This window comes from Ranitomeya imitator, chromosome 5 (genome assembly GCF_032444005.1).
Source record: "Ranitomeya imitator isolate aRanImi1 chromosome 5, aRanImi1.pri, whole genome shotgun sequence".
Lineage (NCBI taxonomy): Eukaryota > Metazoa > Chordata > Amphibia > Anura > Dendrobatidae > Ranitomeya > Ranitomeya imitator.
The window spans coordinates 102,994,385-103,006,642 of NC_091286.1; the positions used below are offsets into that span (position 1 = coordinate 102,994,385).

The window sequence follows — 12,258 nt, forward strand, 5'->3', positions numbered from 1 at the left end:
GGTAACCAGGGTAAACATCGGGTTACTAAGCGCGGCCCTGCGCTTAGTTACCCGATGTTTACCCTGGTTACTGGGGACCTCGGGATCGTTGGTCGCTGGAGAGCGGTCTGTGTGACAGCTCTCCAGCGACCAAACAGCGACGCTGCAGCGATCCGGATCGTTGTCGGTATCGCTGCAGCGTCGCTAAGTGTGACGGTACCTTTAGTAGCCATTCAAACCAACCCATTGTGTCAACTTCTGTGCATTTTATCATGCCAAAATCACCAGGGTATGTGAACTTTTGATCAGGGTCATTTGGATGTTTTGGGTTGTCATTAAGATTTAAAAAGAGAAAACACATTAGTTTGACAATAAATGGCTTTACCCAAGCACTAATCGTGAGCGGAGAAAAAGTTTTGGTGTTATCAATCATATTCTCTGAAAAAAATACAAGAAAGCAAAAATTCTGTCAGGGTATGTAAACTTTTGAGCACAACTGTACTTCCAATTAATAATGTAGTATAGTTTTTCTGATTCTCTATGTATCTTTCCTCATGTGCATCCATTGCAGGACCTTTGGTATCCATGGTTACGATCACTGTAATCGTGACCGTTGCGAGTGGTCGTAACCATGGATACCTAAGGTCCTGAAATGGATGCACATGAGGAAAGAGACATAGTGAATCAGAAAAACTATATTTCCAATTAGAAGTATTTGCTATTATTATTACTAGATGAGTCCCGATGCTATCGCATCGGGAGGGTGGTGACGTCCCGATAGGGGCAGGCTTTGCAGCACTGAGAATCTCTCTTCCCCAAGTGATGCTCCATACAAAATACGCTCCATATAATGCTCCATAAAGTTCATGATGTGCCCCATAAGATGCTTCATACAAAAATATGCCCCATATAATGTTGCACAAAGGTTAATTATGGCTCCATAAGAATCTCCATAGAAACATTTTCCCCATACAATCCTGCATAAAGGTTGATTATGGCCCCATAAGATGCTCCATAGAAACATTTGCCCCATATAATGCTGCACAAAGGTTGATTATGGCCTCATAAGATGCTCCATAGAAACATTTGCCCCATATAATGCTACATAATGGTTGATTATGGCCCCATAAGATGCTCCATAGAAATGTGCCCCATATAATGCTGCATAATGGTTGATTATGGCCCCATAAGATGCTCCATAGAAAATGTGCCCCATACAATGCTGCATAAAGGTTAATAATGGCCCCATAAGATGCTCCATAGAAAATGTGCCCCATATAATGCTGCATAATGGTTGATTATGGCTCCATAAGATGCTCCATAGAAACATTTGCCCCATATAATGCTGCATAAAGGTTGATTATGGCCCCATAAGATGCTCCATAGAAAATGTGCCCCATATAATGCTGCATAATGGTTGATTATGGCCCCATAAGATGCTCCATAGAAACATTTGCCCCATATAATGCTGCATAATGGTTGATTATGGCCCTATAAGATGCTCCATAGAAAATGTGCCCCATATAATGCTGCATAAAGGTTAATAATGGCCCCATAAGATGCTCCATAGAAACATTTGCCCCATATAACGCTGCATAAAGTTTGATTATGGCTCCATAGAAACATGTGCCCCAGATGCTGCTGCGATAAAAAAAAAGGATATACTCTCCTCTTGTCCTAAGCAGGCCCCTGGCACTTGCGATATTTACCTGTCCCCGTTCCACCGCCGGGCGCCGCTCCGTCTTCCGCGTCTTCTGCAGTGACTGTTTGCTCAGGCAGAGGGCGCGCACACTAAACACGTCATCGCGCCCTCTGACCTGAGTGTCATAGGCAGAGGACGTGGAAGACGGAGCGGCGTGCTGCGGTGGAACGGGGACAGGTGAGTATCGTGCAATGCTCACCCTCCCCCGTTATACTCACCTGGTCCTGGCACGGTCTCTGCTTCTCACTAACAGATGGTCTCTGGCGCCGGCAGCTTCTTCCTATGTTCAGCGGTCAAGTCGTGCCGCTCATTACAGTAATGAATATGCGGCTCCACCCCTATGGGAGTGGAGTCGCGTCCATATTCATGACTTTAATGAGCAGTACGATGTGACCGCTGAACATAGGAAGACGCTGTTGGCGCCGGAGAAGCAGGGACATGCAGAGACGCGCCGGGAGCAGGTGTGTATGATATGACCCGCTGGTGGTACTGCGCAAAGGGCCGGGTACCACCAGCGGGTGCCATATTGGAATACCCATCACTTGGGTATTCCAATATGGCGGTCGGCTACTTTCGGCGCGGTGAATTGTGGTTGTTAAACAATCGCCGGAACCTGTGACAGAGCCGATTGACAATTAGATATTAGACTAGATGGTGGCCCGATTCTAACGCATCGGGTATTCTAGAATATGCATGTCCACGTAGTATATTGGCCAGCCACGTAGTATATTGGCCAGCCACGTAGTATATTGCCCAGTCACATAGTATATTGCCCAGCCACACAGTATATTGCCCAGCCACATAGTATATTGCCCAGCCACGTAGTATATTGCCCAGCCACGTAGTATATTGCCCAGCCACGTAGTATAATGCCCAGCCACGTAGTATATTGCCCAGTCACGTACTATATTGCCCAGCACTTAGTATATTGCCCAGCCACGTAGTATATTGCTCAGCCACGTAGTATATTGCCCAGCCACGTAGTATATTGCCAAGCCACGTAGTATATTGCCCAGCCACGTAGTATATTGCCCAGCCACGTAGTATATTGCCCAGTCACGTAGTATATTGCCCAGGCACGTAGTATATTGCCCAGTCACGTAGTATATTGCCCAGCCACGTAGTATATTGCCCAGCCACGTAGTATATTGCCCAGCCACGTAGTATATTTCCCAGCCACGTAGTATATTTCCCAGCCACGTAGTATATTGCCCAGCCACGTAGTATATTGCCCAGTCACGTAGTATAATGCCCAGCCACGTAGTATATTGCCCAGTCACGTAGTATATTGCCCAGTCACGTAGTATATTGCCCAGCCACGTAGTATATTGCCCAGCCACGTAGTATATTGCCCAGTCATGTACTATATTGCCCAGCCACGTAGTATATTGCCCAGCCACGTAGTATATTGCCCAGCCACGTAGTATATTGCCCAGCCACGTAGTATATTGCCAAGCCACTTAGTATATTGCCCAGCCACGTGGTATATTGCCCAGTCACGTAGTATATTGCCCAGTCACGTAGTATATTGCCCAGCCACGTAGTATATTGCCCAGTCACGTAGTATATTGCCCAGCCACGTAGTATATTGCCCAGTCACGTAGTATATTGCCCAGCCACGTAGTATATTGCCCAGCCACGTAGTATATTGCCCAGCCACGTAGTATATTGCCCAGCCACGTAGTATATTTCCCAGCCACGTAGTATATTGCCCAGCCACGTAGTATATTGCCCAGTCACGTAGTATATTGCCCAGTCACGTAGTATAATGCCCAGCCACGTAGTATATTGCCCAGTCACGTAGTATATTGCCCAGTCACGTAGTATATTGCCCAGCCACGTAGTATATTGCCCAGTCATGTACTATATTGCCCAGCCACGTAGTATATTGCCCAGCCACATAGTATATTGCCCTGCCACGTAGTATATTGCCCAGCCACGTAGTATATTGCCAAGCCACTTAGTATATTGCCCAGCCACGTGGTATATTGCCCAGTCACGTAGTATATTGCCCAGTCACGTAGTATATTGCCCAGCCACGTAGTATATTGCCCAGTCACGTAGTATATTGCCCAGTCACATAGTATATTGCCCAGCCATGTTGTATATTGCACAGCGACGGAGTATACAACACAGACCCATGTAGTATACAGACTTAAAATAAAAAATAAACATATATTCACCCTCCATTGAAGTTCTGGTCCTGCGTGCGGTGCACCCGGCAGCTCCCGGTGCCAGGGTTGGTATGGGCGCAGGACATGACCGTGACGTTATGGCCGGTCTTTCTCGCAGGACCTGTGATGACGTCGTGGTCACATGACCGTGACGTCATGGCAGGTCCTTGTCGCGTACCATCTTTGCCACCAGAACCTGCCGCTTCCATGGACTGGTCACCGGAGCGTCGGGAAGGGAGCGGGAAGGGCGCCGGAATGTGAGTATATAATGATTTTTTATTTTTTTAATTATTAGATCTTTTTACTATTGAGGCTGCATAGGCAGCATCAATAGTAAAAAAGTTGGTCACACAGGGTTAATGGCAGCGTTAATGGAGTGCGTTACACCGCGGCATAACGTGGTCCATTAGCGCTGCCATTAACCCTGTGTGAGCGCTGACTGGAGGGGAGTACGGAGCGGGCACTGACTGCGGGGAAGATGGAGCGGCCATGTTGCTGCCGGACTGCGCCCGTCGCGGATTGGTCGCGGCAATGGTCGTGGGCGTTTTGCCACGACCAATCAGCGACTTGGATTCCATGACAGACAGAGGCCGCGACCAATGCATATCCGTGACTGACAGAAGGACAGACAGATAGACGGAAGTGACCCTTAGACAATTATATAGTAGATTATTTCACCTACTATATATTTTGAATAGGATCTTTGAAATGGGTTATGCCCCTTTATGGTGTCAGACATCCTTTTTATTTTTCTTGGATACAACATGTTACTATCATATTCTATGAGCCTTTTGATATGCATTTTTCTTTTTTATCGATGAATAGCACCAAAGAAGCACTAGGTGAAACGCTAATAAAATGTATAAATTTTATTCACAAGAAAGATAAAAACATATACAAATAATATGTAAAATTAGGGAAAACCAGAAAAAATGCAGGAACAACCGACAGGTATGGCTGGAGAAGTGGCAGTAATCGATATAAAGTTACCTTCAAAGTGTCAGTGTAATTATAATAGAAGTAACCACATATTCAACAACCATATGAAAATAATTAACAATTCACCCGCTGCTACAGCTGTTAATGATAATGCACCTGAAGCAAGTGCATATATATCATCACATTAATTAATATATAACCATGAATGTGCAAAATCGCAAAATGTACAAATAAGGCTGAAAAAAATATATTTTTGGGTGCAGGATCACTGCAAGCCGCAGCATCAGGGAATGTGATAATATAATCAAGACATAGAAAGTAGAAGGAACATATTTACCTAATGTAAACCATCAGCCACCCACGACACCCGACGCGCGTTTCGCTGAGGACGAAGCTTTAGCAGCTGTAGCAGCGGGTGAATTGTTAATTATTTTCATATGGTTGTTGAATATGTGGTTACTTCTATTATAATTACACTGACACTTTGAAGGTAACTTTATATCGATTACTGACACTTCTCCAGCCATACCTGTCGGTTGTTCCTGCATTTTTTCTGGTTTTCCCTGGTTTTATACATTTTATTAGCGTTTCGCCTAGTGCTTCTTTGGTGTTATCGATGGATATTGCCTGGCGTTATATTGATTGAGCTGCGGTATATAGGTGTTAATACATTTTTTATCGATGACCATCGGTCTGTAAATAAATTCGAAGATATGTCCGTTTTTATCCAAGTTAGGCCGGGATCACACATGCGAGAAACACGTCCGTGTCTCGCATGTGAAATCCAAGCTGTGGCGCCGGCACTCCAGAGCGGAGCGTGCGGCCGCATAGCAACACATGGAGCCGCACGCTCCGCTCCCAAGTGCCGGCGCCAGAGCTTGGATTTCACATGCGAGACACGGACGTGTTTCTCGCATGTGTGATCCCGGCCTTAGAGTATAAATCGTTCAATGAAGTCAATGGCTCAGTGAAAAAAAGAGACAGAACAAAAATGCCATCCATGCTGTGACCTAGTGCTGTCTGTTTTCCTATGTCTAAGGCCCCTCTCACACATCCGTATTTCTGTGGCCTCTGTTTTCAGACGTACACATGCACACCCGTTACAATCTATGGGGCGGCGTATATGAAAACAGAGACAGTGTGTCCGTGTGACCCACAGGTAGACATGTCCGTTTTTTTCCAGCAGCACAGATGGCAATACGTACCACACAAATGCACACGGATGGCATAAGTGTGAGACATCCTTGTGCCCGTCCGTGTAACACATACCGGAATAGAATGCAGAATAGAGATGATAGATATCTGTAAGACATATAATTGGTGCTTTGTGTAGTTTACTGTACACGTATTTACCTAATTAATAAACAAATGAAAAAAATGACGTGGGTCCCTTTCATTTCTGGAAACCAGCAAAGGTAAAGTAGACAGCTGCGGGCTGACATTATCAGACTGGGAAGGTCCATGGTTATTTTGCCCTTCTCAGCATAAAATTACCAGCCTGAAGCTGCCCCAGAAGTGGCGCATCACATTAGATGTTCCAATTCTGGTGCTTCACCTCCGTTCTTCCAAATGACCTGGTGCAGGGGCAATTGAGGTAATGGGGCTTGGGTTGATGTCAGCCGTGAACTTTCCCAAAAACTTTTTGTGGGGACTGCAAATAGATATCACATAGATTAATGCAAGTGAATTGTGCAGGTGGATGTCCATAGGTAATAAATTGCAGCATGCAGTACAATCCTTTATTCGATTCAAACTCAACCATTAAGCTTAATGGCTGCGTAGGAAAAAAAGCAGATACCATACGGACACCATCCACATGGCATACATTTTCAAAAAATCATTTGCAATTCATACTGCATGAAACTGCATTTGGCCTTGGATTTTGGTTTTTTTTTCATGAATAAAACAGATGTCATATGGATGGATGTAAATAAATGACATTTGGATCACATATAGTGTACCGTAGAGATGAGAAATTGAAAACTCTGGATAAAAAAGATGAGTTTTCATTTCCGAACCTTTATGGCATTTTACCAAGAGCTGATAATCGTGGAATGAGCGTTTAACAATGTAAACATGCCTCCTGTACATGAGTACAGAACAACCATATAAGAGATTGCTGTGCCCCCATCATTGTACGTTGTCCCGGACTGCCGCCCTGCCACCAGGTACCACTGACCTAGAAGGGAGTCCTGCGAATGGATCTGCTCATCTCTAATAAACACAATAGTTTTTTCTTCAGGGTTCAGCAGCAGGTTGTGGCTGGGTGCACAGAGCAAAGAAAACCATAAACTACACAGTTATCCTGGACTTCACATCATAGACAGTGCTGGCCTCCAGATGATAATGTAGGAAAGCCCTAGACATCAGTGAAGTGAAAGGCTCCGACAACATGGCCGCCGTGTATAACTGAGGAGGCAGCGCGCCCTCTAGCGGACAGCTGTGACTGCTGAGAACTGCGACCGTGACCTTCAGGCCATGTGACGTCACTAGACAAGGAGCGGGCAGTGCCGGGCACGGTATGGCGGAGGTGTCGGAGCGCGGGCTGTACGTGGCGGTGCTGCTCAGCTTTACCGCTGGGGTCTTTGTCGGTTGGCAGGCAAACAGGCAGCGCAGGAAGTATCTGGACTGGAGAAGGAAGAGGCTGCACGACAAACTGGTGGAGACGCAGAAGAGGCTGGATCTGTCCTAGTGCCGAGCCTGGACTGCTGCCTCTGCCTCCTGCCCCAGCACTGCAGGTATCACTGAGCTCACCCCGCTCACACTCCCATACACATGTGCAGTCACTGGTGTTGGAGGTCACGTCAAGAAATAAAGTTGCAAAATTCAAAATGTAGAAAACTAATGGAGATTTATCACTGCAACAGTGTATCAGCACAACTGCATAGAAATGATGGTGAACACGCTCAGTGCCATTCTATTGGCGCCCCAGAACCACCACCGAAAAATAACGTCCACACTTTCTTCATGGAGAGTAACTAAGGATTATTCTGCCAAGTAAAATAGTAACAGCACCATATTAGACAATGCACATGCACCGTCTACATACGGGGTCTCACTGAGCTGTCATAGAGCCCGAGCTGCAGGGAGGGGGTCTCTAAATGTGCCACTCGTAACCATAGAGGGGTCTGTAAATGTGCTACTCGTAACCATAGAGGGGTCTGTAAATGTGCTACTCGTAACCATAGAGGGGTCTCTAAATGCCACTGGTAACCATAGAGGGGTCTCTAAATGTGCCACTCGTAACCATAGAGGGGGTCTCTAAATGTGCGAATCATAACCATATAGGGGTCTGTAAATGTGCCACTCGTAACCATAGAGGGCTCTGTAAATGTGCGAATCATAACCATAGAGGGCTCTGTAAATGTGCCACTCGTAACCATAGAGGGGTCTGTAAATGTGCCACTCGTAACCATAGAGGGGTCTGTAAATGTGCGAATCATAACCATAGAGGGGTCTGTAAATGTGCCACTCGTAACCATAGAGGGGTCTGTAAATGTGCCACTCGTAACCATAGAGGGGTCTGTAAATGTGCCACTCGTAACCATAGAGGGCTCTGTAAATGTGCCACTCGTAACCATAGAGGGGTCTGTAAATGTGCCACTCGTAACCATAGAGGGGTCTGTAAATGTGCCACTCGTAACCATAGAGGGGTCTGTAAATGTGCCACTCGTAACCATAGAGGGCTCTGTAAATGTGCCACTCGTAACCATAGAGGGCTCTGTAAATGTGCCACTCGTAACCATAGAGGGGTCTGTAAATGTGCCACTCGTAGCCATAGAGGGCTCTGTAAATGTGCCACTCGTAGCCATAGAGGGGTCTGTAAATGTGCCACTCGTAACCATAGAGGGGTCTGTAAATGTGCCACTTGTAACCATAGAGGGGTCTGTAAATGTGCCACTCGTAACCATAGAGGGGGTCTCTAAATGTGCCACTGGAAACCATAGAGGGGTCTCTAAATGCCACTGGTAACCATAGAGGGGTCTCTAAATGCCACTGGTAACCATAGAGGGGTCTCTAAATGCCACTGGTAACCATAGAGGGGTCTCTAAATGCCACTCGTAACCATAGAGGGGATCTCTAAATATGCCACTCATAACCACATGTACAATACTGTGCAAAAGTTTTCGGCAGGTATGGAAAATTACTGTCAAACAAGAATGATTTAAAATAGCGGTGGTGGTTTATTTTTTATCAGTTACCAAAGTGAAGAAAATAGAAATCTAAATTGAATCAATATTTGGTGTAGCCGCGCCTTGCTTCAAAACCGCATTCTTCTAGACTAGACATACTTGTACACAGACTTGTTCCAGTATTAACCAATTATACCAAGCAAGTGATAATGATCACCATTTTTAGGGCTCATGCAGACATCTGTGCAACATGGTGCGAGCATGGACCAGATCTGGTCTATCATCCCAACCATGGCACCTTTCTTTGCATACTTCTATAAGGCCGTCACGCTCGGGTCAGGAGACCTGTGGCCAATCTGTGCTCTGATCGTGTTTCACGGATGTCTGCATAAGCCCTTATATATAGTTTATAATACAGTTATGAACAGGAACATCTGTGTAGGAGGCTTACAACTGGGCGAGGAGCAGCCAAACTCTGCTACAATGGTGAGGTTGTGGACAAGGCTGTGGAGTCTGTAGTCAGAGCCCATTTTGGTGGAGTCAGCGTCATGGAAATTGAGGAGTCGGAGGTTTGGCTTACCAACTCCACAGCCCTGGTTGTGGAAGACAGTTTCATCTCACAGATCCTGCGCCATAGCAACAAGACACGAGGCAGTTATATATGCCCATTTGTTTGGACCCACAGAAATCCGCTTATGGGCAGAGATCTGGAATGTGAACTCCAATCTCTCATATATAGGTAAATGAAGGCTTAGATTTAAGGTTTTTTTCCAAAACTGGAAAAATATGATTGCTTTCATTCAAAAACAACTCCATGCCTGACCGTGGATTGCGTCTGGAATTACAGTACAGCTGTATTAACCTCTTCACACTACATGAAGGATGTATAAATGTCATGGAGAATGTCAGGGACTTGGGAGCGGGCGAGAGGCAGAACCTACTCCACACGGGACAGATGTCTGCTATATGTTACATAGCTGATGTCTGAAAACACAGCTGCTTAACACTTAAATGCCACTGTCAATCACTATATTTATTTTAAAAATTGTCAAGAGGAGTAAAATAATAAAATTTTTAGTGTAAATATGAAGTGACAAAAATTGGGACTTTTTTTTTTTATATCAAAAACCGTGTTGGAAAGCTGTTGATTACTACTAGTGATGAGCGAGCGTGCTCAGATAAGGTGTTTGTCTGAGCATGTTCGTGTCCTAATCGAGTATTTTCGGTGTGCTCGAAAGCTTGAGTCCCTGCGCCAGCATGTCTCGTGGCTGTTGGACAGTTGCGACACATGCAGTGATTGCCTAACAAACAGGCAGTCCCTGCATGTGTAGGAACAGCCGCGAGACGTTTAGTATTGGCGACTTGAGCATTTATTTTAGCACGCAGAAAATACTCGAGTAGGGCACGAGCGTGGATAACACCTTATCTGAGCATGCTCGCTCATCACTGATTTCTACTAGTATGCTTTGTTTCTATCTGCAACATATTGAATAAGAGAAAAATCTTTCCACTTCCAGGTCCCTTGTGAACAGTTTCTGTTAAGAGGTTGTATTATCATAGACAACTCCCTTTAAAATTTCGACCCTACGCATATAGCGCATATTGTCTGGGCTTGAGGGCACCTCAGGGCCACTGTGGCTGATGGAGCGAGATCCTGGGCTAGTTACCCCCTTCTATAACATCCCTATATGCTAATTTACCATATTAATAGGGTTGCACATTAATGTTTTACATCCCGTATAGTGTACGCCTAAAGTGGCATCTAAGAACTAGAATAACCTGCTCTTTGTTTCTGTCTATTTCTTTTATAGAACTTGAAGAGAAGATAAAGGAAGATCTGCTTGGAGATGCCATTATATTGTTACACATGAACCCTTTTTATCTGTTGACTTTTGTAAAGAACAAAATTGTTATAAGTAAATTCCAGAATATTTGATGACTTTGCCTTGTGGTTTCTGTGTGTTTTATTCAATTTTCTACAGACTTCTATTTTATGATGTGCAGTCAAGGATTTTAATTTTGCTCTCACAGTAGTTAAAGGGAACCTGTCAGCAGGATTGTGCTCAGTAACCTAAAGACCATGTCAGCTCGGCGCCGTTATACTGATTACAATAATACATTGATGAAATCCGTCTTGTGGCTGTTGTTTAATCTTTGATTTTCAGTTTTGAGTTATGATATGTCAATGAACCGGGGTGACCAGTGGGGGGGTCTTCATGAGGTGCTCTGATTAGGTATTCTTAATTCAGACTGTTAACAGATGACTGATCCCTCACTGACCTGCCCCTAGTTTACGGTTCCCTGAAACTTGCCCACATGAAAATTGCCCACATGAAATTTGCCCACACGGAAAATTGCCCACATGGAAAATTGCCAATTGCAGTATCACAAAGTTTCAGATCTATGATATTTGAGGTGAAAGGTGAGGATGTTCACATGATGTGTGATCAACTTGTGATTTACAGTTGACGTAGTGCAAAACTGCAAACATGCTGAAGATCTGTGGTTTGTAGCAGTCTGTCATTCTCAGCAATAGATAGATCTAGTCTGCTCTCATCTCTCACTGACTCTGCCTTACTCCTCCCACCAGCCCAGAACAGCAGCACATGCAGAAACAACAGCAGTATGGTCCAGAGGAGCCATCACTGCTATCAGTATTCACAAAAGAATCACTGTATTATCTGTGGAGTTACATGGGACTGCAGGTCAGATCTAATACATTATCATCTCAGTGGGTGCTCACCAAAAGCAGGGTGCTGCTGGCTGAGAGAGATGGTCCCGGAAGCCCAAAAGGCACTGCAGAAAGGTGAGATTCTGTCAGAGGAGCGGAAGTGCCATAGCAGCTCCGCTCTCCCATTGACTTCAGTGCCAGTGAATCTGGGGCCTGCACTTCCTTCCCTGTCTACTTATGACTACCAAGAGTAAGAGTGAGCAAGACCCTACCTAGTTATGTATCATACACATATACTGCAGAGGCAGGCAGGCATAGGATGGAAGGAAATGCAGAGTGGATTTGAATAAGGGTCTCTAGGCCCAGACACACCACAATGAGCGTGGAATAAGGGTCTCTAGGCCCAGACACACCACAATGAGAGTGGAATAATGGTCTCTAGGCCCAGACACAACACTGAGAGTGGAATAAGGGTCTCTAGGCCCAGACACACCACAATGAGAGTGGAATAAGGGTCTCTGGGCCCAGACACAGCACAATGAGAGTGGAATAAGGGTCTCTAGGCCCAGACACACCACAATGAGAGTGGAATAAGGGTCTCTGGGCCCAGACACACCACAATGAGAGTGGAATAATGGTCTCTGGGCCCAGACACACCAC

The 12,258-nt window shown here is 45.3% G+C and overlaps 1 protein-coding gene across 1 annotated transcript; it reads left to right on the plus strand.

The window, feature by feature from the left end:
* The first annotated feature begins 7,252 nt into the window (after positions 1-7,252).
* MTLN (mitoregulin) lies at positions 7,253-10,871 on the plus strand. Its single transcript, XM_069768994.1, has 2 exons — positions 7,253-7,532; positions 10,739-10,871. The coding sequence occupies exon 1, from the start codon at positions 7,316-7,318 to the stop codon at positions 7,484-7,486; it is 171 nt and encodes a 56-aa protein (XP_069625095.1). The 5' UTR covers positions 7,253-7,315; the 3' UTR covers positions 7,487-7,532; positions 10,739-10,871.
* Positions 10,872-12,258: the final 1,387 nt, after the last annotated feature.